Source organism: Silene latifolia, chromosome 1 (assembly GCF_048544455.1).
Source record: "Silene latifolia isolate original U9 population chromosome 1, ASM4854445v1, whole genome shotgun sequence".
Lineage (NCBI taxonomy): Eukaryota > Viridiplantae > Streptophyta > Magnoliopsida > Caryophyllales > Caryophyllaceae > Silene > Silene latifolia.
Window position 1 is genome coordinate 32,100,522 of NC_133526.1, and position 27,767 is coordinate 32,128,288.

The following is a 27,767-nucleotide window of genomic DNA, read 5'->3' on the forward strand; positions in this document are numbered from 1 at the left end:
CCCGAACCATAGCCCCTTTATTGCGTTTTATTGCTTTAGTCATTCAAATTATGTTTTCTCATATCGTTTATTTCAATTTCGTTGTTGTTATCAATTTTAATATGCGTAGGTAATCACCCTTTGCTAAGATGTGAGGGAATTTGTGGCGTAGACGACGTAGAATAGGTAGACCTGTTTTGGGGTATAGTCGATCGACTGAAAACCTGGTCGATCGACTGCCCCAGCTAGTCGATCGACTGCATCGCGTAAGAATTAGCATTGTTCAATTGATTTAATTGCAATTTTTGATAAAAGACCGAGAGGCTATTTGTTAAATTCTTAGGAATTGACCGACCCAATAGATCGAAAGAGAGGGGAGGGCAATAGACTACTAATTGAACGACTAAATTATACTAAGATCGTAAGATAAGTAAAATTTAGGCATTAGGAATCACTTTTCAGGGCGTGAGCTAGTATTAGTGAGACCTAGGGACTAGTAGCGTAGGCTGAGCGGCGCTACTTGTTAAGTTGGTCTGAGAGGACTTCTTATTTTCCCACCTTACGTGATTATTTCAGATTTACCTAGGACTTGCGTCGTCGTAGCTACAATGAATCGATCGTCTTAGCATCCTTTTTATCATCGTTTACATCGTCAGTTTCATTTGCCTATTTATTTATTTGCATTTAGTTTAATTATAAATCAATCAAAACCCCCCTCATTGTTACCCTTAGACTAAAATAGAAAGCAACTAATAATTCCCTACCTCCCTGTGGTTCGACCCTTACTATCACTATCTATAGTTTTAGTTCGGAATATAAATTTATTTTTGATACTAAACGACGGTATCAAATTTTGGCGCCGTTGCCGGGGAGGCAGCGCTAATTTTTAGTTGTTTTTAATTTTAGTCTTTCTTTCTTTAGTCTCAGGGAACCTCGGTTCCTTGAGACCGTTCTCATGTCGTTCTTTCTGAGATTTCCGCAGGAAGAGAACGAAATTTTTGGCGCTTATTTCGCCAGGCTTATGGAGTGGGTCGAGCCCAGACGAGATGCATTCTCTGAATTCCAAACATTCTTGACTATCATCCATGGAGTGAATGACCCTACGCGAGCATACCTAAATTCTATTGGTAAGGGGGATTTCACAGGAATGCTCGTAAAAGAGGTATTAGAATTTTTTGATTGGTTTGCTGTTGAATCTCTTAAACCCAACTTTTCTCTTCATGTTGACTCAAATGAGGGGGTGGGTGAGACCTTAGAAACCGATCTAGGAAATGCTGACGGAGACATAGAGGAGACCACTAGCGTGGTTGACAATCCTTTTTATGAGGATAATTTAGAACCCCTTTATGATTCTTGCACAGATAGTGAGGATGATTTGGAGGTTCTCTTCGAGAATCTCCATCTTGACGAGTCTAGCGAAGCAGAGAGTGAGGAGGTAGATTTAGACAGTCTTGAGGTCAAATGGGATACTTATGAAGATATAGATGATGAGCCTATTTTAGGAGACCCCATTGACTCAATTGACTTTACAGCCCCTTGCATCTGGGATGATTATCCACCGTCACCTTTAGCTGATCAGACTCCTCCACCTCACAGTTCTTACCCGTCTGAGTATCTGGATTCCACTCGCGTTATTTTTGAGTCAAATGCTACAGAGCTCCTTCATTTACCATCTACGGTTAATTTGAGCTTTTATATTCCGCCCTTAGCTGGAGGGCAGAATTATTTTGTGAATGATTTTAGGAGCTTCCATAGGAAATTTGTTAGGCTTAAATATTATTATATTTTGATTTCCTATGCTATTACTATAATATGGTGCTACTTACAATTTTGTGTAGCACATGCGCAGCTTTTTGACAGGTTGCTGAGAGCCTTGAGTTGTCTTGATTGGGTTCATTTAGAGTAGTTGGCTGAAGAAAAAGAGGTCGAGCGGGACCTGTCTGAAACCAGCGCTAGCCGGGAGGCAACCCGGATGTGTTGTTTTTGTTTTGAATAAAACTTCATAGTTGTTTAGAAATAAAAACTCTTAGTCGTGCGCTTGGTTTTTAAAGACTATAGACTCTAATTTTGGGTTGCGCAATTTTTGGGCGCGTTATTATGTGCTTTTTGCAGGTTTATAGACCATATTAGCTCAATTTATTGAGCTAATTCGAAGAAATCAGAACTTACAAAGAGTTATTCACATCGATCGGCCTATTTGGTCGATCGATCGATCGCTACGATTCTGAAGTTCTGTTCGTGTCACCTTGGTCGATCGACTGGGTGATGTGGTCGATCGACCACCCAACGTTGTTGTACCTGTTTTCGATCACTCCCTTGCTGTGTTTGGTCGATTTGCGGAGTTGAGGGAGTCTTTTCTCCACTTTATTCTCCGCTTAATTTCTGTTTTCTTCTGTTTTATTATTTTACACATAATTTTGCGTTTCATAAATTGTTTTCTCGGAATTTCGCGCGGTATTTTCTATCTTTTCAGGTACTTTATGGTAGCACTGTTGGCTACTAAAACCTCCTAGCTCACGCTGGTTTGGGGAGGTTTCCTTTTGCGCTTAAAAGCTTGTGAGTTTCTGAGTTTAACTTCATGTCTTGTTTAGTTATAATAACGCAAAATCCCATTTCCTTTGTTATTTATATACATGATTTTGCACAATGAGAGCATTGCGTGATTTGGTTTGGGGAAGGGTTTTGCGTCGCATTTGCATTTGTTTTTATTGCATTTATGTTGCACGTTTATTGCATTTCAGTTTGCATTGTTATTTCATTTCCCTTATATATACAAAAAAAAAATTCAAAAATTCAAAAAATATCACGTTTAATTTTGCATATTAGGTTGAGTCAGATTGGAGTATTCATTACTGATAGTTGTCGTTTGCTTAAACCCTGCATTTTATCACATCTTTTAGCAAAAGTTTTTGCAAAATCTCGAATTTCGTTTCAAAATTTTTTGAACAATTAGACTTGACTTGAAATTTTGGCAAACTACAAAACTTTCTAAGGAATTAGAGCTTTATAAACTGGTGTCATTCATGACCAGTTTCATTTAGGATTGTGAGTAGTTACTCCCTGCATATCGTGTAACATTAATTTGCACAAGTATGACATTTAATTTCTTTTTGCCTGCATACATTCGGGTTAGTGGTTGGTATTGCATGTTTGGAGAATGCTTGCGAAAATCCCTTTTGTTCATTTTACCCATTAACTTCACATTAGCCAAAAATCGCCAGTTGACCCTTTAGCTACAATCCATAAACTAAGCCTACCCTTTGCTGAGCTAGTTTAGTAGTTTTAGTGGTATTCGTTGTATTGTATCAATTTTGGCTCGATTTGCACTCTATGAAGTTGGTAATGAATGAAGGAGAAAAGAAAAATGAAAAAATTGAAAAATAGTGACTGCCGAAAAAAAACGAAAAAAAAAAAGAAAAAGTTTACTCCTATGTTTGCTTTATATTTTATGAGGAGTGGTATTTGGATTAGTGAAGTGTTTGCCTAATTCATTAAGGCATTTGAGCTTATTTCATTGAGTTAGAAGTGGATGTTTTATTCGGTTTATTAGGATGCTAGCTTGGCTATTTCCCTCTCATTCCCATATTGTTTTGCCTCTTCTTACCCATAACCTCACTTATCCAAATCTTTGCAAGTATTCGGCATGTGATGGACCCTGAATGGTTAGAATGTATGTGCACGGTAGCTAGAATTACTTATCATACTATATTGCATGCATGATCATGTTGGTTGAGTCTAGGTGAGCGACTTTTGTCTCTTTCTCTCTTACATATAAATTGCTTACCATTTGCTTTGTTGAGAGAAGAGTGACCCGGGAGAGTCCAATCTTGAAAGTCTTGCAAGGTCAAACGTTCAACATCTTTTTGAAATATGCATAAATTCGTTTGCGTGACATTAAGCTATTAGTAGTTGATTCATATGCATTAAATTGGTTTAAAGTAGATGATTTTCAGTTTGTCCATGTTTCGCTCCTTTCTATCTAGATTTAGTTTTGCATTTAGTTTGCTTGGGGATAAGCAAAGGTTTGGTTTGGGGAAGTTTGATACGTGTCTATAATATGATGTTTTACATCTTTATTTCCATGCATTTTATGTCTATTATATGTAGTTTATTCTACTATTTCCCCTATTTCTGTCTACTCTCGTATTTTTATGTAATATTGCAGATTATTGCGGAAATGAGCAGAAAATGAACCAAATCTTGACCCCGAAAGCTAAGCTTAGGAAGGACATGAATACTTGACTCGGACTTGAAGTTTAGAATGCATTTCAAGGCCTGAAAGGTGTATTTGCGTGAGTTTTAGAAGCGGATTGCCAGCTACAGTGGTCTATAGACTGACCTACATGGTCTATAGACCGTCAGAATGCTTCTCGACATTGCAGGATGCTTCAGATGGCTATATCTCGAATTCTAGAGCAGATAATCGAGTGATTCTAATCGGAGGTGAAAGCTTATCCTCTTAGCTTTCCAACGCCGCATAGAACGCCTGATTTGACCGAGTAACGAAGAAATGGCAGCTGTTTTAAGATCGGTGCGCGCTGTAGAATTTGTCAGAATGCAATTCTGTACAACGCTGCTGGTCGATCGACTGGTCCAAGTGGTCAATCGACCACTCCACGAGTCTGACGAGAATTTAAAGACGAGATTTAGCTTAAGCCCATTGTATATTAGGTTTACGAATAAGAGTTGCGTGATACTCCTATATAACGTAGCTTTAGCTTTCAGTTTTAGGCATTCAGTTTTCATCATCAAAAATTTAGGGTTCTTTAGTTTACATTAATTTCTCAATAAAGTTCCTTGCTTGCTTTCGGATTCAATTCTTGCTTCCTACTTCGGTATTATTTTGTCCTTAATTTCACTTTCTACTTTATTTTGCCATTAGCATAGAATTGATAGATTAGAATCCCGAACCATAGCCCCTTTATTGCGTTTTATTGCTTTAGTCATTCAAATTATGTTTTCTCATATCGTTTATTTCAATTTCGTTGTTGTTATCAATTTTAATATGCGTAGGTAATCACCCTTTGCTAAGATGTGAGGGAATTTGTGGCGTAGACGACGTAGAATAGGTAGACCTGTTTCGGGGTATAGTCGATCGACTGAAAACCTGGTCGATCGACTGCCCCAGCTAGTCGATCGACTGCATCGCGTAAGAATTAGCATTGTTCAATTGATTTAATTGCAATTTTTGATAAAAGACCGAGAGGCTATTTGTTAAATTCTTAGGAATTGACCGACCCAATAGATCGAAAGAGAGGGGAGGGCAATAGACTACCAATTGAACGACTAAATTATACTAAGATCGTAAGATAAGTAAAATTTAGGCATTAGGAATCACTTTTCAGGGCGTGAGCTAGTATTAGTGAGACCTAGGGACTAGTAGCGTAGGCTGAGCGGCACTACTTGTTAAGTTGGTCTGAGAGGACTTCTTATTTTCCCACCTTACGTGATTATTTCAGATTTACCTAGGACTTGCGTCGTCGTAGCTACAATGAACCGATCGTCTTAGCATCCTTTTTATCATCGTTTACATCGTCAATTTCATTTGCCTATTTATTTATTTGCATTTAGTTTAATTATAAATTAATCAAAACCCCCCTCATTGTTACCCTTAGACTAAAATAGAAAGCAACTAATAATTCCCTACCTCCCTGTGGTTCGACCCTTACTATCACTATCTATAGTTTTAGTTCGGAATATAAATTTATTTTTGATACTAAACGACGGTATCATTATGCTAACAAAGGAAGCAAACAAAATTTCCAGCAGTTGATTTAGATGAGGACAGATTAATCATCAATTCCTATAACAAAAAAAGCAACGAAAGCGTTGTGGCATTTGGTATTTAACTATATCAGTTGTATACTAACATTCAGAGATATAGTTGAATCATAGAGTTACCGTTCTTATTGTCTTAGCACCATCTATTTTTTACCGAAATTGTCTTTGATTACTTATCCTTAAAAACTCCATGCAAAATATATAATACGACATCTTAATTTGGTAAATTATGAAAACTTCTTTGTAAACAATGTCCTTCTTGTGGCCTTGATACATTTGGTCTCTATCATCGATGTAGAACCTTAATCTTTCGGATAACGTTGTTCTTAAAACTACATAAAGCTGGCCATTAATAAAAATTGGTTTCGGCAGGTAAATTTCAACATGATTTAGTGACTATCCCTAACTATTGTTTATTATTATAGCGCAGTATTAGAGCCGACAAACAATGACACGACACGAAAACACGACAAGAATCCGACACGAAATTAACGGGTTTGGGTTGACATTTAACGACCCATTTATGTAAGTTTGTCGACAAGGACACGATACGAGACGACACGAGATTTAATTGGGTTAAGTTTGGGTTGAACATTCTACACACGAACCCTACACGAATAACCTATTTACTAAATTAATCCCAAATTTTCTTGATCCTCACATAAATATACTTACACTTTCAAAATACGACATGACACGAAAATACGAAACGAAATTAACGGGTTAGGGTTGAGGTTTGATGACCTATTAATGTAACTGGATCGACACGAGATTTAATTGGGTTGGGTTTGGGTTAAAGAGTTCGTGATCCGTTTAAATGTGACACCTCAACCCGACACGACCTGATCTATTTGTCACGTCTACGTAGCACGGCCTCAACGTATATTGTCTCTGCTTAAAAACGAAAAGAATCTTCGTATCTGAGGAAGTCATTACTATCCTCGGGTTCAGTACCTTTTTTCGACTTTGGAACCCGTAAGTATATTCCCTTCTACTATGAATTTTTCAGGGCGATTGATAATAAGACAGTTTCCGTTAGATAATTCTCTTACGGAGTTAATGTTCCTCTACAACGTAACCGGCATACCACACTTGGTAGAGCATACTATTATGAGTTACATTAAAAAAAATTCATCATGTATACTCTCTCCCCTTCTTAAACTCTTCCGCCTTGCTTCTTAGAGGTCAAACTTTTATAACTTTGACCATTAATATGTTGAAAATTATGATCAAACTTCCGCATTAACAATTGTGTAGAAGCAATACGGAAGATCATTGCGAAGAAGATGAAATACATTTAGTGTGAAGTTCCTAAAAGATAATGAATCTTACTCCCAAAGTCTACACCAACTAAAATACCCGACCAAATCTCGCATAATGAAAACAAAAGCGACGCCTAAAAGTAAGGATGCCAAATGGGGGATAAGACATGATGAATGTAGGCCTTCTCATACCCGTATTTAATAGAAAAATTATATGCCCCTACTTGTCGCAAGTAAAAATTTTCAAAGCCATAACCGCTTCAAATTTGGGAGATCTTAAAATTGTTTCGTTCCATTTAAATGTCATATCTCGTCTTTTCTATAACTTTCTCAAATAATTCTGATATTATTTTCCCCAAATATAACACCCATGGTTGGCACGATTTAAAATTCAGTTTGAGTCTAAAACTTTATTTATATTCGCTACATCCAAGACAAATGCGATATAGTTGGGCACTTGTGATAGATTTTTCTTTTTTATCAAATTAATTTGCTTTTTTCTTATTGTAGAGTTAACAATAATTTTTATTCTTATGTAGAAAGCTAACATTTATTTTGAACCAATTATTTATTTATTCTGTTCCTCGTGATTTTGGAGTATATATGTACCTTGTGTTACAATGCCTAATTGCTAATATTTATTTTGAATCAATAGCTATAATGGAGATTATAACATTAAAAATGGAACTTAAGATCAACTATTAACAATAGGGTCAAAATACGTAAATATTGAAAAAAAAAACATCAAGAAGTAATTAATTAGATATGTGGTAAGGTCGAGAGATTATGAAAAATCTCATATTTAGGCTTTATTTCAAAGAAATTAGCTTTTGAGCAAAATTTGATTTATCTTAATTTTTTGTAACTATTTGATAGATAAATTATTTACCAAAATAAGAGGAGCATGTGAGAAATAAGTTACCTATTTTTTCATTCATTCAATTTATAATATTAAATACAGAGTACTTATTATGTTCTTTTATATCATTTTACCAAAAAAACAGCTACCTTTCGGTTACTTTGCCAAACATTATTGGCTTAATCAATTAAATTATCATCTCTTAATTTTCAGTTACCTTTTAAGCTACATTTTTAGGTTTCAGTTAACTTTTCAGTTAGTATGACAAATGAAATTTAAGATATAGTAGAATTAATTATATTTTACTCCTTTTTGAAACCCACATTTTAAAAATTACTCCCTTTTGAATTTTTTTTTTGTTAAAATTACTTCATTAAGTTGCATTTTTTTCCTAAAATTGCTTTAAAACTTCAATTTATGACTTATTTTCCCTGTTTTTGAACCCTCTCTCCATTTGTCAACATAGTTATACCTTTCAAAGTATAAATTGGCTAAGGCACAATTGGAATAAATTCAAAAACAGACGAAATAGGTCACTTAAATTGGAACTTTGAAGTAATTTTAGGAAAAAATGCAATTTCGGAGTAATTTTAGCAAAAAAATTCAAAAGGGAGTACGGTAATTTTAAAAATGTGAATTTCAAAAGGGGGTAAAATATAATTAACTCGATATAATAAATGAATAATGTATATTATAATTAATATATCATATAATTGGTTACATTGTGTATTTTGAGTATCACCTATTTATATTAGAATAATCTTATTATTAAAATAAATTTAATCTATTTATATTAGGATAACTTTATTAAAATATTAAGAAATCTACTTTTATTAGGATAATTTTATTAAATGTGTTTCAAAATCTAATCTTGTTAGGAATTCTAAAAAAGTTGGACTCTCTAATATCGCTTGAAAAGTTTCTGCTTTATACCCTTATTATTTTTACTCAATCGTGGGCATGAATGACCATTATACCCTTATTATTTTTAATCCTTACAAATTAATTAATTCAACACCGTCCAACAAACCACCAGCCATCCCCCACCGCCGCCACCCCTGCACAACTAAACCACCAGACCACCCCGCCCACTCCTCTCCTGGAGCACCGTAACATCCACACAACGATATTACCGGACCACCCCTACACCGGACAACTTTTGCACCCGTCTTTGCACACGACATTAGCTATAACTAGTAGACAATTAATGCATAACCATGGTGGTTAAATGTACAATGCACTTTAATCAATGTCCTAATTTCTTTGATTGATCTCTTATTAACACGAATAAAACTAATCCCATGCGCAAAGATTTGTCAACGATTCAATTCGTGGGCTTTATTTCTAAATTGAAGGAAAATTCAAGTGCATTAGAGGCCAGCGTCCATAATTTCATCAACCCTAATTTGACTAATTTCATCACATTCCTAGTTCATTAATTTAAATTAATTTATTCTCCCTAATTTGATACTTCTATAGTATAGTTAATAAATTTAGTAGATTAGAATTATAGTAATTTGACGGATTTGATTAATTTGTGAGGAGGAAAATTAGAGAGAATTTGTTAGTTTGTGTTTCGGGGGAAGGGTAAGTGATGACCGGGTTTTGCCGTCACTTCCGGTACCAAAAACTATTTATAAAGAACCAAATAAAAGTAGTATTTATTCGGGTGTCAAACACAAAGATGGCGGGGGTTAGATACTTGGTCGGTTTAAGTCTTTAGTTTAGTCAAACAAAAATAAAGTGTTGATTTATCTAAAACTAAGATGCAAACAAGTTAAATTAAACTAAATGGGATTGTATTCAATTGAAGTAAGAACTAGAGTCTTCGGGTTCACTTGAGTAGGAGGGTATAAAACAAGATCAAAATAAGACATGGGTGATGACAATGGTTAAGGAATTAAGACTAATTTCCTAATCACCTCGAGTTCATTAACAAGTTGTCACTTAATTAATATGAACTCAATAATAACATGGCATATAGACCTTCCAATAGCATAAGCATCAAGACAAGCCAAACATGTCAAAGAAAGAGTCAAACTTTCGTTCAAACTATTCTACGAACACTTAATATGCATGAGAACAAGACCGATCGATCTACTAATCATAGCATAAAGACCATCCAATAGCTTAAGCGCCAAGACAAGTTAAACATGCCAATAAAAGATTCAAACTTTCGTTTAAGCATTTCATCGAGCACTTCATATGCATGAAAGTAATTACCAAGTAATCACCCAATTCCAAATGTTAATAACCCATTTTTACACCCATTAATGACCCAAGATCCCCCTAAACTCTAGATGAGACTACTCACTCATGTTCATGGATGAGAAATCACCAACAATTTCCAACAATATACAAGTAAACATTGCAAACATGATAAAGACTAATACTTTTGATGAATAACAATTAAACAACATAAGAAATGTAAACAAATGAAAATAATGTAAACAAAAGATGAGAATTGTACCAACAAAGAGGAAAGTAGCAAGCTTGGATAATAATGGAAGAATGAATTTCTTCAAATCTTCAAAATACAACCCAAAATACTAATAGTAAACTATTGAGAATGAAGAACTTGCATAAACAAAGGAAGATTTAAACTAATAATTAAAGAAAGATTGCAAATTTTATTGGATGAAAATGAGAGAGTAAATATTAGGGTTCTACAATATTGAGAGGGGAGAATGATGAACTAAGCTAGTCTATTTTCTAATCTAATCTCTAAGGTAAGGTAGTCTAATATTGTGTTGAGAGGAGAGCTTTATATAACCCCTCTCATTACAAGTTTTATTAGACTAACTAATGATAATAGTCATCTAATAATAATACTAACTTTAATAAAAATACTAATAATTATAATAATAAGCTAATAATAATAATATTCCTAATTATGAAAACTAATCGACACAAAGCCTCCAAACCAACCAAAAAGAAAACAAGGACGCAAACAAAAAGGGGAAAACGGTGAAGGCAGCATCAAAGGAAGTCCATGCCGGCGAGGCGGCGGCCGGGGTAGGTCACCGGCAGCGAGTAGCTTGAAGAAAGGGATGGAATTAAATGGGGTGTAGTCTATGCCGGCCTGACGGCTGCCGGGCAACCGGCATAGAGCACAATTTGATGCGAGAATGTTGATTGTGGTGTTGCGTGCCGGTAGGCCGGCTGCCGGGGTCATGACCGGTAGCGAGTGCGTAATTAATTGGACCAAAATGTTAAAGTATTCCCTGCCGGTTGGAGGGCGGCTGCCGGTTGACCGGCATAGGGCACATGAGTCATTGTTTGTTGCTTGTTCAGTCCTGATTCGAGTTCGAGGAAAGGCGAAATTGATGGTGGCTGTTGCAGTTGTGTTCAGGCGAGGTGCTGGTGATGCGTGGTGACGAAATGCAGGTTGAAGATGATGAATGGTGGTGTATGCGAGGTTTGTTGATGAATTGATGGTGAATTTTGTAAATGAATGATGATGACAATGTATAGGACGAATGGGGATGGCAACGAAGGAGCAGGTTGCTGCGGGTTCATGGTGACGGAGGATGTGGTGGTTGATGGTGGAAATTGGGCTGTTGTCAAGTCAAGATAACTCGAATGGTGATGATTGAGCTGCTATGGGGGTTGATGGTGATCGAGGCAGGGTGAGAGCGGGTGAGGTGATAAATGAAGGAGGTGAAGACGGGTTGATGCTGTTGTTGATGATGAGTGGTGTTGGTAAATGGAGGGGTTTATCAAAGTCAACAATTGACTTTCATTTTGGTTTCCTTTGATTTATTTTGCACTTTGACCCGTTTCAACTTGCTTGCATCACCATTCTCCGTCTTTATTCCGCCTTGTTTTCCCGTCTCGCTTATACATTAAAATCATATATTAATAAATTAATACTAATATTATATAAAACCGACTAATTATTAAATTTAACTAATACGACGAATTATTATAAATTAGTAATTAAATGAGTTATTTAAACATTTAACGCACACAAAATCGAGTTGAATAAGAGTAAAAGTATGGGTAAAATACAGCTAAAATGCTACTTATCAAATCTCCCCACACTTAAACCTTATTCGTCCTCGAGTAAGCTCATTTAAATTAAACTATGACCCTTAATATAAAAGAATAGCTAAACTAATAATATCCGATGAAAGGCAATTAACGGGCCTTCTCCGTCCCTTCAACTCACACCAAAACACAATGAGGTATGCATTCCGATGCAAGGCAAGTGGGGGCTTGCGGAAAATTTTGATACATCCCAACATTTAAGCACGAAATAGCACATAAGATGCATCACAAAAAGTCAAACCGCTTTCCTCATCTAAGCGGTCGTTTTGCTTTCAAAAGTCAAACAAAGAGAGTCAATAGTGGAGGATGTCATCTCCGGGTCTTACCAAGGTGTCGACTCCCTAATTCTAGCTCAAGTAGCCAACATTGACAACACGGGATGCCAAAGAAACAAATTCTAGGCGGGAAAGGGGAAGTACTTAGCTGTACTCCCAAGAATGACACGACACACACAAGATTCGACTCCATATCAAACCCTTGACCAAAAGGAGACCAAAGACCGACTCTCACGGGTTTCACTAGTCACTCAAATGAAAGAACGGGGTGATTTTTGTAACAAAAAGTAACCAAAATCACTCTCCTAACTCGACTTGCGAAGCATGCCCGCAATCTAATATGGTACTATATCCAATTTCCGCAAGAGAAATGTCAAATGATGCACATACAAGAGAGACAACCGGGTTGTAATGGGGCTTGGGTTAGGTGAAAAGGGATTGGTGCAAGCACCATTTTATGACATGTGAGGCTATCGGATCGAGTAGTCGCCACATCTAACCAATTTACTAAACTCAACCAATGCAAATGCATTCCTCCACAAAATATGGCAAGATTGCCATCTCCAAAAATCATTCAATTCTCTTCAAAACAAGCTCAGTTTGCAAATTACCAACCCTTTATTTGGCACAAAATATACATTCTTTTCTTTTTGTTTTTCATTTCATTTTTCTCCTTTTCTATTTGTTTTTCTTCTTCATTTTTTTTTTCTTTTCTATTTGATTTTCTTTCTTGCATTTTTCACGACTTGTTCACCTCTTATTAAACAAAAGTAGCCAAAATTGCATTTCACTCATGTGGCATTAAGATCATACACCTCAAGATGAGTCAAAATTTTGACCCAAATATACTCCATAAAAGAACCACAATGACGAACTACTCAACCAAGGTGAGTTGTTTATGGGATGTAGTTGTTTTGTTGGCAATAGAAATGATAAGGTTTAGGCTCAAAATGGGTTAATAAAAGGAAACAATTGACTCAAGGGTATAACAAAAGCTTATTTGGCTATTGTGAGGTTACTTTATTTGAACAAAATTGTCTCAATATGCACATCGACACTTCTACGGTAAGGAATGAGCACCATACTTGTGCGTTTTGACATGACATACCACGTAAGGAGGACTACTCACATGACCTAAACGGGACCGGTTTGATGGACCGGCCATATGGAGGCTCTATCCTCACATTTTAGTAGCTATGTCGGACCTAGGTCAAGTCTCGGGCCTAATACGGTCTCACAAGGTGGTCGCAACTTGGTTGTTAAGCTAGACTTCCGGGTTTTTGTAAGCAAAAACCCTAACATGTGTCATTAAAAGGCACGAGCTATCAAGAGGGAAATGACACGGGCAAACAAATTATCATCATTGGCAACATATGCCCTCCACATTTAGACCCTCTATGGAAATATTTACAAACAAGATGCAACGTGTATGGAATGCAACTAATCATATGAACAAGCTATGTGAATGCAAGAGTGAACATATATATACATGTCTAATCTAAATGCATACAAGTTCTAGTCCTAACAACACACCAACAACACAAGCATATCCAAAACGGTTCCCAAAAGGAACATCCACATCAAAAATCCCGTCCTCCTCCATACTTATATATACAAAAAGGAAAAGGAAGGATAAAGGAGAAATGATTGGAAGAATTTTACCAAGCGTCTTCTCCGGTGATTCATGTGTTGCCTATCAAAATGGTTAGGACAAATGCAATATATATAATATAAACAATGCAATATTTTTGAAATTTTTGAATTTTTTCAATTTTTAGGCATTTTTGTATTTTTCTCAAATTAACAAGCAAATATATACAAATATAAACAATATGCACAAAGTGGATATTTCCCTCCCCACACTTGAAATTTACATTGTCCTCAATGGAACAAAGTATAGGGAGAGAATAGGAAAAATAAATAACATATTTTTGGATTTTGAAATTTGTTTTTGAAATGAAATAACATGTTTTGTTGGTTTTTGGATTTTTAGAATATTTGAAAATAAATAACATGTTTTTGTATTTTTAAAATATGAGAATGTCCTCCCCACACTTATTTATTTACATATTTCTTGATGGAAATAAATGTGTGGAGGATATTCGAAAAGTAAATACATATTTTTGAAGATTTTTGATTTTTCAAATTTTTAGTTGTTTTTGGTTGATGAATATAATGCATGAACTATTCTATATGCTAAATTGAAAGTACGGTGCAAACTACACTATATGAATGCAAAGAGAGCTAATTTAGATTAACTCCTAATCGGAGCATGTCACTAAATGCAAAATGCGGTAAAAACTTAATTAAAGAGAGGAAGAATATATACAATGCGGTGGTTCTTAAGTAACTCCACCAAACCTCTTCATTAAGGAAGCTTCAATCAACCGGGATCACCATCTTGGAACCCCGCTATTCCCTTACCAACTTCAAACTTTTCCATGGAACAAGAGCTCCCAAGCTTTGACAAAACTTCATGTACACCGCTTATAGCATGGTGCACTTTCGACCATTTTCGGGCAATTTCTTCTTCAAGCTTCTTCTTGTCATGGACAAGAGTTTCTTCATTTTTAAAGCTTGGCTCACATTTCCCTTTTCTTTTCACTTTCTTTCTCCATCTTTTGGGTTTCTTCTTCTCAATTCTCGGCTTTGTCCATGGAGGGGTATTAGTGCTAAGATCAAATTTGGGAGCGATGACATTGGGGTGATCCTCTCCAACCTTAAGCTTCAACTCTTCTTTCCCTTTTTCATCTTCTATCATCAACACTTCACCTACCCCTTTCTCATCAATCTTCTTTGGGGTTTCTTTGCTTGTAGTGACCGAGCTACACTCATCATGTCGGGAAATATCTTCATGTTTATCAAGGCAAGTAGATTGGTAGGAGGTGGGAGGTGGAGGAGTCAACTTCTCAACATTGAGGTTTATAATGTTGTCATTTTTATCCTCATTTTCTTGACCCTCCAAATGAACCGAACCATTTTCAAAGAGGAGAGTTTCAATATCTTCCAAGCTAGTGTCAAAACTACAAATATCATAGTTTTTCTCATGACTCCTCAACTCCCCAAGTATGGCAAGTTCAAATTCATCAACCTCCATTTCCAAAGTCCTAACCGCTTCCCCACACTTGTCTTTGACACACACTTCATCTTCATGAATTTTAGAAGGAATTGGTGGTGGGAGGTCTTCCTCATCATCATAGATATTCTTTTGCTTTGAGATAACTTCCTCAAGAAAGTTGGTGTATTGAGGTGTCTCTTCCGTGGATGGAAGAGTGACTTCCATCATTTTCATCAAGTTAAAGAACTTATCGACACATGAGTCTTCATTGGTCACTTTCACCCTTTGAGGAAAAGGCAAAGGTGGCACATAAGAAGGTTTTGGTGTACCCTTGGGTTCCTCAATAACCAACTCACCAACTTCTTGTTTTCCCGATGAGTTTTCCTCCCACATAACCATTTGTTCTTCTTCATCATTGGCTTCAACTTCTTTTCTCTCAACTTCTATCCCCATAATTTCTTCAAGAACAAACTCATCCTCAATTTCACACCTTCTTTGATCAACAATTTCGGAGGTAGTTGATACAATCGAATCATCATTCTCTTCACCCACTTCAAATGATATTGGCATTGTCTCATTACCAAGATTAGGGGACATGCATGCTTCTTCCATTGCCACTTCTCCTCCCACAATGATTGTGTTGACCTCATTTACCTCTATAGGATCCTTAGCATTTTGCCCTTGCCCTAAAAATTCATCCGGTGGTGTTTGAGGGTCAATAAGAGCTTTGGAACCCATTAGACGGATAATGGTACTTTGGGAGGCATAGAGTTCCTTTATGTTTTCAAAGACTTGGGTCTGAAGAAATTTTTGATGGGCGGAGAAGCTATTCATGCTTTGTAGGGTTGAACTTGCCAAGTCTTCTATCATCTTAAACAATTTGTCATATTGAGCATCTCCCAAGAAATTGCTTGCTTGAGGTGGTGGCTCTTGATTGGAAGATTGGTTGGCAAGTGAGAAATGAGAGTCATGGTTGTACCGGTTTTGAAAATTTGAACCTTGGCCTTGGTGAAAGCCTTGGTTAAATCCTTGATAGTTTTGATTGAAATTTCGGTCTTGATAACCTTGGTTGTAACCTTGCTCTTGGTACCCTTGGTCAAAACTTTGATAGTTTTCATTGCAATTGTGATCTTGGTACCCTTGATTGAAACCTTGATTGGCTTGGTTCCCTTGATTTCCATGGTAGAAGTCTTGGTAACCTTGGTAACCTTGGTTGAAGCTTTCTTGATTCATGTTTGGCTTTGTGGTGAGTATTTGTAGGTAGTTAAAAATTGTGAAAAGGATTTTGTAAGAAGGGATAAATTGTGTTATTTGGTTGTTCTTTGGTAAGGGTTTCTTGGTGCGATTGGGTGGATGTGCTAGCTTGGTTTAAAGTTGCCAAGTCGGAATTCTCAATCCTTGCTAAGGTCCTTCTTCTTAAAGCTCTAAAGAGCCTTTCCGATTCCGGGTCACTAAGCAAAAGATTATCGTCTCCTCTAGGCATGTACTTCAACAAACCGTTAGTCTCCTAGTGCTTTGAGGCACAAGGGGTAAGCAATAACACACTCACTCTACAAGAAACAAGTAACTACTCAAACAAGCAAACAACAACACTAAGACTAAGCCTAAGACTCTAACTAACTAAGTATAACCTAGCGCCATCCCCGGCAACGGCGCCATTTTGATGACCGGGTTTTGCCGTCACTTCCGGTACCAAAAACTATTTATAAAGAACCAAATAAAAGTAGTATTTATTCGGGTGTCGAACACAAAGATGGCGGGGGTTAGATACTTGGTCGGTTTAAGCCTTTAGTTTAGTCAAACAAAAATAAAGTGTTGATTTATCTAAAACTAAGATGCAAACAAGTTAAATTAAACTAAATGGGATTGTATTCAATTGAAGTAAGAACTAGAGTCTTCGGGTTCACTTGAGTAGGAGGGTATAAAACAAGATCAAAATAAGACATGGGTGATGACAATGGTTAAGGAATTAAGACTAATTTCCAAATCACCTCGAGTTCATTAACAAGTTGTCACTTAATTAATATGAACTCAATACTAACATGGCATATAGACCTTCCAATAGCATAAGCATCAAGACAAGCCAAACATGTCAAAGAAAGAGTCAAACTTTCGTTCAAACTATTCTACAAACACTTAATATGCATGAGAACAAGACCGATCGATCTACTAATCATAGCATAAAGACCATCCAATAGCTTAAGCGCCAAGACAAGTTAAACATGCCAATAAAAGATTCAAACTTTCGTTTAAGCATTTCATCGAGCACTTCATATGCATGAAAGTAATTACCAAGTAATCACCCAATTCCAAATGTTAATAACCCATTTTTACACCCATTAATGACCCAAGATCCCCCTAAACTCTAGATGAGACTACTCACTCATGTTCATGGATGAGAAATCACCAACAATTTCCAACAATATACAAGTAAACATTGCAAACATGATAAAGACTAATACTTTTGATGAATAACAATTAAACAACATAAGAAATGTAAACAAATGAAAATAATGTAAACAAAAGATGAGAATTGTACCAACAAAGAGGAAAGTAGCAAGCTTGGATAATAATGGAAGAATGAATTTCTTCAAATCTTCAAAATACAACCCAAAATACTAATTGTAAACTATTGAGAATGAAGAACTTGCATAAACAAAGGAAGATTTAAACTAATAATTAAAGAAAGATTGCAAATTTTATTGGATGAAAATGAGAGAGTAAATATTAGGGTTCTACAATATTGAGAGGGGAGAATGATGAACTAAGCTAGTCTATTTTCTAATCTAATCTCTAAGGTAAGGTAGTCTAATATTGTGTTGAGAGGAGAGCTTTATATAACCCCTCTCATTACAAGTTTTATTAGACTAACTAATGATAATAGTCATCTAATAATAATACTAACTTTAATAAAAATACTAATAATTATAATAATAAGCTAATAATAATAATATTCCTAATTATGAAAACTAATCGACACAAAGCCTCCAAACCAACCAAAAAGAAAACAAGGACGCAAACAAAAAGGGGAAAACGGTGAAGGCAGCATCAAAGAAAGTCCATGCCGGCGAGGCGGCGGCCGGGGTAGGTCACCGGCAGCGAGTAGCTTGAAGAAAGGGATGGAATTAAATGGGGTGTAGTCTATGCCGGCCTGACGGCTGCCGGGCAACCGGCATAGAGCACAATTTGATGCGAGAATGTTGATTGTGGTGTTGCGTGCCGGTAGGCCGGCTGCCGGGGTCATGACCGGTAGCGAGTGCGTAATTAATTGGACCAAAATGTTAAAGTATTCCCTGCCGGTTGGAGGGCGGCTGCCGGTTGACCGGCATAGGGCACATGAGTCATTGTTTGTTGCTTGTTCAGTCCTGATTCGAGTTCGAGGAAAGGCGAAATTGATGGTGGCTGTTGCAGCTGTGTTCAGGCGAGGTGCTGGTGATGCGTGGTGACGAAATGCAAGTTGAAGATGATGAATGGTGGTGTATGCGAGGTTTGTTGATGAATTGATGGTGAATGTTGTAAATGAATGATGATGACAATGTATAGGACGAATGGGGATGGCAACGAAGGAGCAGGTTGCTGCGGGTTCATGGTGACGGAGGATGTGGTGGTTGATGGTGGAAATTGGGTTGTTGTCAAGTCAAGATAACTCGAATGGTGATGATTGAGCTGCTATGGGGGTTGATGGTGATCGAGGCAGGGTGAGAGCGGGTGAGGTGATAAATGAAGGAGGTGAAGACGGGTTGATGTTGTTGTTGATGATGAGTGGTGTTGGTAAATGGAGGGGTTTATCAAAGTCAACAATTGACTTTCATTTTGGTTTCCTTTGATTTATTTTGCACTTTGACCCGTTTCAACTTGCTTGCATCACCATTCTCCGTCTTTATTCCGCCTTGTTTTCCCGTCTCGCCTATACATTAAAATCATATATTAATAAATTAATACTAATATTATATAAAACCGACTAATTATTAAATTTAACTAATACGACGAATTATTATAAATTAGTAATTAAATGAGTTATTTAAACATTTAACGCACACAAAATCGAGTTGAATAAGAGTAAAAGTATGGGTAAAATACAACTAAAATGCTACTTATCAGTAAGGTATGGAAAATTAATGACAAAAAGTCCATAGAAGAGTAATGTTTGTCCATGAATGAGCAACTACGATATTTATTGATTGATTCTATGATGATACTAATTAATATCATAAGTGGGGCATGTTTATTTTAAAGAAAATCAACATACTATGGTGTTCTATAAATTTACGCAATTGCTAAATCCTACACACAATTTACTACATCCTACACATTTTGTCACCTTTTTTTCCAATACTACCCTTCTCTTTAAAAAAAATAAAAAAAAATATTCTCTCAAAACCTAGCAGCCACCACGGCAGCACTCGCCACCTTTGGTCCCACCTAGATCGCCGGTGACCCGTGGATGCGTCGGAAGTCAGAGAGTTCGCGGGTCTCTCTTATGCACCATCATGACCTCGTTCCCAAAATCGCAACCGCCAACAATACTGTAAATTTGAAACCCCACCATTAGTAACACCAAGCCGTCGCGGTCAACATCAAAATGTATTCGGAGGAGCGCCGAGATTAGAGTTGTTGTCGGAGCGCATCAGGGTTGTCGTCGGAGGTGCACTTGCGTGAGCCCGCGTTAGTGTGATCATAGGAGCGCCAAGATCTAACCCATGTTAATACTAACTTGAATTGGGCGTTTTAGGGAAGTATCAACGGTTGTTGGGGAAAGGGGGTGGGTGTTCTGCCTGCGTAGGTGGCGCTCGTCGCGGGCGGGGTGATGGGTGGCCGATGCAGGATGGGTGGTTGAGTGATTGGGACTTTGGAGGGGACGAAGGGGATGGGTATTCTCTCCTTTTTTTTTGTTTTTTTTTTTTTTTTGTGTGAGAAATGAGAGGGGTATACTCGGAATAAGCGGGAAAATGTGCGGGATTTGAGTAAAATGATGTGCGGGATTTAGCACGTCCCTAAATTTATATTTCAAGCAAAACTATACTCCCTCCTATTTTATATTTTCTTCCCTATTTCCTTATTCGGTTATTCGGGTTTTCTTCCCTATTTCCTTTTTTGGGATGATTTGTGTGGTCCAAATTCAATGACATGGGTTAGTGTGTTTTGCGTGGTCTAAATTAACTTTGTTATTTCTTTTGTAAAAATGAACGTAATTGTTCATTCATGGACATCTTTTACTCTTTTATAGACTTTTCCCCCTTGGTTTTCCATTTCATACCCTTTTAGAAAACAAGAAAAAAAAAAGTGAAAATTACAAATTACCACCTAGTATTTATCGTATTTTACAAACTACCACCTTGTATTTCGTTTATTACAAATAACCACCTACATTACATTGTATATATCCGAACTTCCCCCATCTTTCATTCCCGAACATCATTTAGCATAATTCTCGACTCGTTAGGTTAATATACTATATAGAAAGACCAAAATACCCTTATCTTAATTCACTCATAACACACACTAACCCCTAAAACTAAAAGGGTAAACAAACATCATTTATCACAACACCCCCCAATAATTCACTTATCTTCATCATCAGATTATCAATCACCAACACCAAAAAAATTATCATCATCAAAACAGATTGTTATGCCCCACCACCACCAAACTCAAAGCATCTCTTGCCATCACCACCTCACCATATCTGACATCTCCCACCACCCCCACTTGACCACCATCTACACGAACTTTCTCTTGCCAATCAACCACCCACGCCAACCTATGAACCGTCTACTAAACCTCCCGAGAAACCCACGCCAACCTATGAACAGTCTTCACCACCCAGAAAAATTCTAGATCTTGGTATTTCATGGGTGAGGGAGGGAATTTCGTGGGTTCGGGTTGATGGTAACTACAACTTGGAGATTGACTAGTGGTGAGGAAGAGGACAATGGAGTTGTATAATGTGGAAAGATGATAGCATTTCAGGGTCAATTTATATCATATACGGTAATTATGTGAGTTTCAGTACGAAACTAGATTATCCATAAAAAATGGGGGAATCTGAAAAAAAAGAAGGAAACGGAATAGTCAGACGGATACTTAATTTTAGCATCAACCGCGGAACAAACTATCAATTGTTTCGGAGCCCGCTACCCTAGTCTGATTCCTAACTTGCATGATTTATATTTCTCTATCTCAGATTCTCAGGAATACTAACTGCATTTGACAAGGTATAGATTCATTATTTAATGTTAATGATAATGCTCGGCGATCCTAATCCTTATCAAAAAATGAATGGTTCCTGGAAACTGGTTTGAGGAGTAATTTGATGGTGGAGTGTTTGGAGTTTGATTGTGATTGTATTATTGAGTTTGAGGAGTTTTGTTTTGTTTGTGTTTAATTAGATGGTAATGAGTGTTTGGAGTGGATAAAAGTAAGGGTATTTTGGTCTTTTTATAGTATATTAACTTAACGAGTCGGGAATTATGCTAAATGATGTCCGGGAATGAAATATGGTGGGAGTTCGGATATATACAGTGTAATGTAGATGGTTATTTGTAATAAACGAAATACAAGGTGGTAGTTTGTAAAATACGTTAAATAGTAGGTGGTAATTTGTAATTTTCACAAAAAAAAATTCTACCTTCTTTTCTCTTCTTCTCATTTAACAAATTAATCTCATATCTTACCAAATTCATCAACTATTGACTTAATTCATACAATAAATAAGTAATTACTGCCGTCAACAATACATTAAATTTTTATACCAAAATGATCTAGTTATAAATACAATTAGGCTAAATTTACAATTAGAGTTCCACTCAAAAAATGGTAATTGGGGTGGCTGTGGTAGGCGTGGTAGGTGGTGGATGGTGGTGGCGCAGCGTCCGTCGCCGGCACTGGTTCCGGTGTTGCTGGTGGTGGCAGAGTAAGGGGTGGAGAGGGTTGCCTCACAAATTAGGGTTGGTTTTAGACCTTCGCCGGCGTTGGGATGAGACACGACGGTCAGTCGCCGGCGTTGCATTGAGGTAGGCGTCCAACGCCGGCAGTGGTGTCGTTGTTACTGATGGTCGCCGTGCAGGGGTACTCAGTACTGGGTAGAGGGTGTTGTCATACGTACTGGTTGTTTGTTTTTTCTTTTTTTTTTTCTTTTTTTTTTGTTAAATGAAAAAGGGTATAATGGTCATTGTCGTCCATAACAGAGTAAAACTCGTCCATGAATGAGCACCACCCTAAAAAGGGGAAGAAAATATAGAATAGGAGGGAGTATAATATTTACATTGAACTTCCTTGGTCAAGCGTATAACACAACGCTATCGATTAAAAACTACTCCCTCCGTACCAGACCAAAGGTAACACTTACTATAAATGGACGTACCACACCAAAGGTAACATTCCTTATTTGGCCCACCACATTACCAAGTTATCCTTATACCCATTTGATATTTACAAAAAATGTTATTACATACCCCACCTACCAACCCACAATTACATATCCCACCTATTTTTTCCCTCTTTATCCTTACTTTTTCCATTTTTTTCTTAAATACTCCATTTTTCCATACGTTACCTTTGGTGTGGTAAGGAGGGAGTATATAATATAATTCTTTAAAAAAAACTATATAATATAATTAATTTATATAGATTTATTTAATTTAATTACATTAAAGTCTTTAATTTTCGGATTATATATATAATTGATTTATTTATTTGAATCCCTCACAATCGCTTTGACCGAACTAATTTTGAGAGGTGCTCGACTTTTGTGGAGCTTCAACCCACCACAGTACTACACCAAGAAGTTGATAACCGACCCACTCAATCAATCAAAGTTTGGCTCACGTAACACTAAACACAACAATGGCGGCAAACCAACTCTCCGGCGATGGCATGGCGTCTAATCTCGCCGGAATGTCGACAACACAACTTTACGAAATCATGTCTCAGATGAAGGTTCATTTCTTTCCAACTATTTCCCTCTTTCAATTTTAATTATCTTCTAATTATATTTTTATCATCCATATTTATCCCTAATTATTTACGATTATGCTTAATTGTGTTGTTTTACAGTCATTAATTAATCAAAATCAACACCAAGCGCGACAGATTTTGGTTCAGAATCCTCTTTTAACGAGAGGCCTCTTTCAGGTTCAATTAGGGTTTTGTTTTTGTTTATTTCAATTTATTTGTTTGATTTTACTACTGTTTATTGCTAATGTGATTATGATGAAGATATCATAGTCATAGATGCGGATGGTCTTAGGGATTAGGATAAATAGTATTCCGATACCGTGATCGTATGGTTTGTTGGGTTTATCCTTTATAGGGAGTGCATGTGAATTAGATAGTGATTTGGGTTTCGGATTTAGGTTGTGTCACTAGGGCGAATTAGGCGTTGGATTTAGGGGGGTTGTGGTTTAAAATTCTGGGTTCACCCGTCTGATTTTGTAGGGCTAATGCCTCATTAAGTGTCTAAACCGAAAAGTGGTAGCCATATAAGGTGATGGCAAATGTTGATGGTAGTGCATTGTCCAATTCGCTTTGGATATATGTAATTAAGTTGTGTCTTTTGCTCTTTCTATGCGAAGCTCAAATGGTTCTCTTATTGGATGACTCTTGCCTTCTAATTCTACGTAATCAGATTTTTTTTTAAGACGGTAGATGGAGTTTTACTTGGAATTTTGTCGATCGGATATAAAATCAGGTGACATGTGAAGCGGATGTCTTGTAGGAGTCCTCCTTACAAAATTGACGCTGAAACTTAATACTAATCTGTTCCCAGCAATGAAGAGCACAACCTCCAATCTGGCATGCTAGTCAGTTGTCACTTTGTTGAAGAACTACCTTTTGAGTCCTAGGTCTTATAACGTTAAAGGTTTTAAGGATTCGATTAATTGTCTGACTGAGGTCTCTAATTATTTATGTACCGGAATCTGGCGTGCTTTTCCCTTGAAAAGACTGTGTTTTGGTGTAGTTTAGGCAGTCTAGGAGGAACTTGGTGGGATTGATGTTTACTACTGTCATCTGTCTTATACTCCCTCCATCCCATTTTTATTGCCCCCCTTTCTATTTTGGGAGGATTTAAGGAAAAGTGGTTAGTTACCAATTTTGCCGCTTAATGAAAGAAGAGTTGAGGTCCGAATTTTATGGTGGTAGTTAGTTATCTAGGGGCATTATTTGATAACTAAAGTTTTGTCTTACTAAACTTAGAAAGGGGACAATAATTATGGGATTAAATTTGAAGGAAAAGGGGACAATAAAAGTGAGATGAGGGAGTAATTATCATTTATGGATCACAATTTGTGAGGAAAAGTGTCTCTACAGCAGCAGGTGATGGGTCGTCCTGAGGTTCTAACAAAATGGTTTTCTTTTGAGGTTAGCCTGATGGTTAATTCTTTGGCGTATCCTATTGTTTCTAGTTTTATAGAGCTACAATTAGTGATAGATTTCTGTTTTCAGGATTTAGTTTGTTCCACCTTTTGCTTTACGTTTATTTTTGGTGTCTATTTACCCTAACATTCCCCTAATGTAAATTCAGTCTGAAATTTGTAAGTTATTTCATTTTAGGATGCGTGCTATTGGGTCATATTGCCGTTTCCTGAGTTGGTTGTAGTGTTAATATAAACTTTTTCAGCCACTCCACATGCGTATGAATCTATTGTACTCCATAATTTTGATGCTGGCTCTATTCAAAGCTCCATACTTAGATCTCCTTAATTATTTAAAGTTCTTAGCAGTTTACTTGGCAGTGTTTCTAGTTTGCTTTCTACACAGGCTATTGTTAACTATGTTACTCTAAATCAGTTAGAAGTATCTTCCATAGGTGTGTGTCCAAGTGTGTGATTCGGCTACTTTATGGAAACAAAAGCCCTGATTTTGCCTTCAAATGATGTGTCTAACAGTCTAAGGGTCGAATGTCAAACATTGGCATACATGGTAAAGAGATAAAGAATCAAAGTAACCTTGACTGTTTTATCTAATAGGAGTAAAATTGTTAATCAACAGCAGAGTCTGAGTTTCCATCTGAGTTGTACTGAACTATGTGAAGCTGATTTGGCTAATGAATCTAACTGATTCTAGAATTTAATCGAACCGAATATGTTTTCTTTTCTTTGGCATTTCCTTTTTTTTGTACATAGCAGTATTTGACTTGCACAGGATTTGATATCTTAGCTTTTGGTATGGTCACTGTATGTACCTCATCTTACTAATTCTTAATGTAAACTGGTAAGCTTAACCGTTAACTATTTAGCGCTAGCAGGGTGTCAGTTAGTTAGCTTTTGATGTATCTCTCTCGATGATTTGCTTACATCTATCTACTGATGCTATTTTAATTGTTGCTTCAACAGGCACAAATTATGCTTGGTATGGTGAAGCCCTCACAAGCGGTATGGTATTGATTTGGCCTTAGTTTTAAGTTGTACTTTTGTCACCAGAAAATATATAAACTGATACACTTCGTCTCAGGCTTCAAGTATTCAGCAGCCGTCACCCCCTGTTAAGACAGATGCCCATGTTGCTCAGTCGGTCTCCAGCCAAGTAGGTTTGCAGGGTCAAGCAAACTTATCTCAGGCAAATTCTGTAAGGAAGCAACCACAAATTCCACCTCCAATGCCAACAACATCGAATCCTGTTCAAGGTATCATTTCACAGCCTACGTCAGCGCAACCAGTTGAACCGTCTAGAGGCCATGTTATCCCACAAGCAACACAAATGTCACATCCAAAATCTTCTCAAGCTCCTAATATGCCTTCACTTCCTCATCATTTTGGGTCACAGCATTCATCTGGCCATCAACCCCCTATGCCTTCTATGCTTGGCCATTTACAGCGACCAATGCAAACAACTGGTGTTTCCCACCAAATGCTACAACCGCCTTTGCCTCCACAACCCAGGGCTCCAATGCAGATGCAATATCAACCACAAATCACCTCTAATGTTAACTTTCAGAATCCGGGTGTCACTCAGATGAACAATTCACAGCCCATGTTTCATGTAAGCTGGATATTTTTTGTTTTGTGTGCACATTTGTTTATTTTGGTTTGGGCGGGCAGGGGGTGGGGGTTGGTTATAACCAGGCCAGCGGGTAGTAGCTTTCATCTCAGAAGTACAAGAGCGTTGTTTTTGAATTTCTTTGAATAGGCAAATGGGGTATGCCGGTATGGAGGCAAATCTATGAAAAGAATACAAAATAGCTACCGGAGAGGTATTGGCAAAAATCTTAAAATACTCCCGCGCTATCTTAAAATTTTCATGGGGGTGCGGTATGGGAGGTTGCACTTACGTATGCTACAGATATCTGTTACTTTTCAGTTCTTAACTAGGTTCACCTAATGTATCATCTTGATTGTACAGCCAAGCAGTAGACGACCTGGTGAGCAATATTCTCAAGTGCAGGCTCCTCTACCACCTGGTGGACATTATTCTCAAGGGCAGACTCCTCTTCCAAATCAGCCTCCTCTCCCGAGCCAGTCACCTTATCAACCTTTTTATCAGGTTTATATTCCGTGTTATGATTTCTCTGTCAGTACCTACTGGTTATTGGTTCAGTAGCAAACCAATTTACTTAGATAGTTAGATAAGCTTTTAGAAACAAATAATTTAGACTTTAGATTGTATCATCAATATAAACTAATTAAGATGTGGGGAATGGAGAGAATAAATAACGGAGAACCTCTCCTTGCGTAATGTTTAAGGGTTCTCCTTGCGTAATGTTTAAGGGATGATTGCATTTTCTCCATCCTCCGTTTTCCTCATTGTGTTTCATTTAAACTATATGGAGTTCATCAATGCTGAATCAAATCAATCAATACATAATACTATTTTCAGGGTGGAACTGGAAATACCATGCAAATGGATAGAGGAAACACATCTGGGGCACAACTTCCTACACCACCACCGTTAGGGCCAGTTTCTATGCATGCTGGGAATCAGCCTCGTCCTGCTCCTGTAATTCGTTCACCCCTTATACTTTGAAATCCGACTTCTATTTTCAATATCTCACAAACTTGTATTTGGGATCTTGCAGTTGAATCCTGATGTAGAGCAGGCGTTGATTCAACAAGTAATGAGTCTGACGCAAGAACAGATTAATCTCTTGCCTCCAGAACAGCGGCAGCAAGTTCTTCAGTTGCAGCAGATGCTTCGACAATGATGCCACCCCAGTTGTCTCCTTATATTTGCATCATTCGAGAGAGCATATGGCGGTTTATGGCAGTGTTTACACTGCACGACGCATGCTTTTGGTTTCATCTAAGTGTTCAGCTTATCCTACCTCCATTACCTAGTTAGGGATAATGAAGGCCATGTGTGTGTCGAATGCTCCGAACTTTATAATTAACACATGCTGCTGGTGCTCTATTGTATCTTTGTTATTTGTCAGCTTTTCTTTCCTGCGCCTTAATGAATGTGATGAATTATTACCGCTCTTCCCCTTTGAGAAGTCCTTCCCTTTAGCACACTTTAGAATCATAAATACAAGTTCCACAACGTATATCAGAAAAAAGACTAGTCATCTA

The 27,767-nt window shown here is 37.1% G+C and overlaps 1 protein-coding gene across 1 annotated transcript; it reads left to right on the forward strand.

Annotated features, from left to right (window-relative positions):
* Nucleotides 1–22,970: 22,970 nt before the first annotated feature.
* Nucleotides 22,971–27,707, forward strand: LOC141602451 (cleavage stimulating factor 64). Its single transcript, XM_074422733.1, has 7 exons — nt 22,971–23,202; nt 23,320–23,397; nt 25,599–25,637; nt 25,717–26,244; nt 26,605–26,745; nt 27,079–27,198; nt 27,278–27,707. Exons 1-7 carry the CDS (start codon nt 23,110–23,112, stop codon nt 27,401–27,403), a joined length of 1,125 nt encoding a protein of 374 aa, XP_074278834.1. The 5' UTR covers nt 22,971–23,109; the 3' UTR covers nt 27,404–27,707.
* Nucleotides 27,708–27,767: the final 60 nt, after the last annotated feature.

Excerpts from the sequence above, each read along its gene's own strand:
- LOC141602451 (XM_074422733.1), top strand. The coding sequence starts at position 23,110 with ATGGCGGCAAACCAACTCTCCGGCGATGGCATGGCGTCTAATCTCGCC. Across the intron at positions 23,203-23,319 it reads AAATCATGTCTCAGATGAAG|TCATTAATTAATCAAAATCA; the intron begins GTTCATTTCTTT and ends GTTGTTTTACAG. Across the intron at positions 27,199-27,277 it reads ATCAGCCTCGTCCTGCTCCT|TTGAATCCTGATGTAGAGCA; the intron begins GTAATTCGTTCA and ends GGGATCTTGCAG.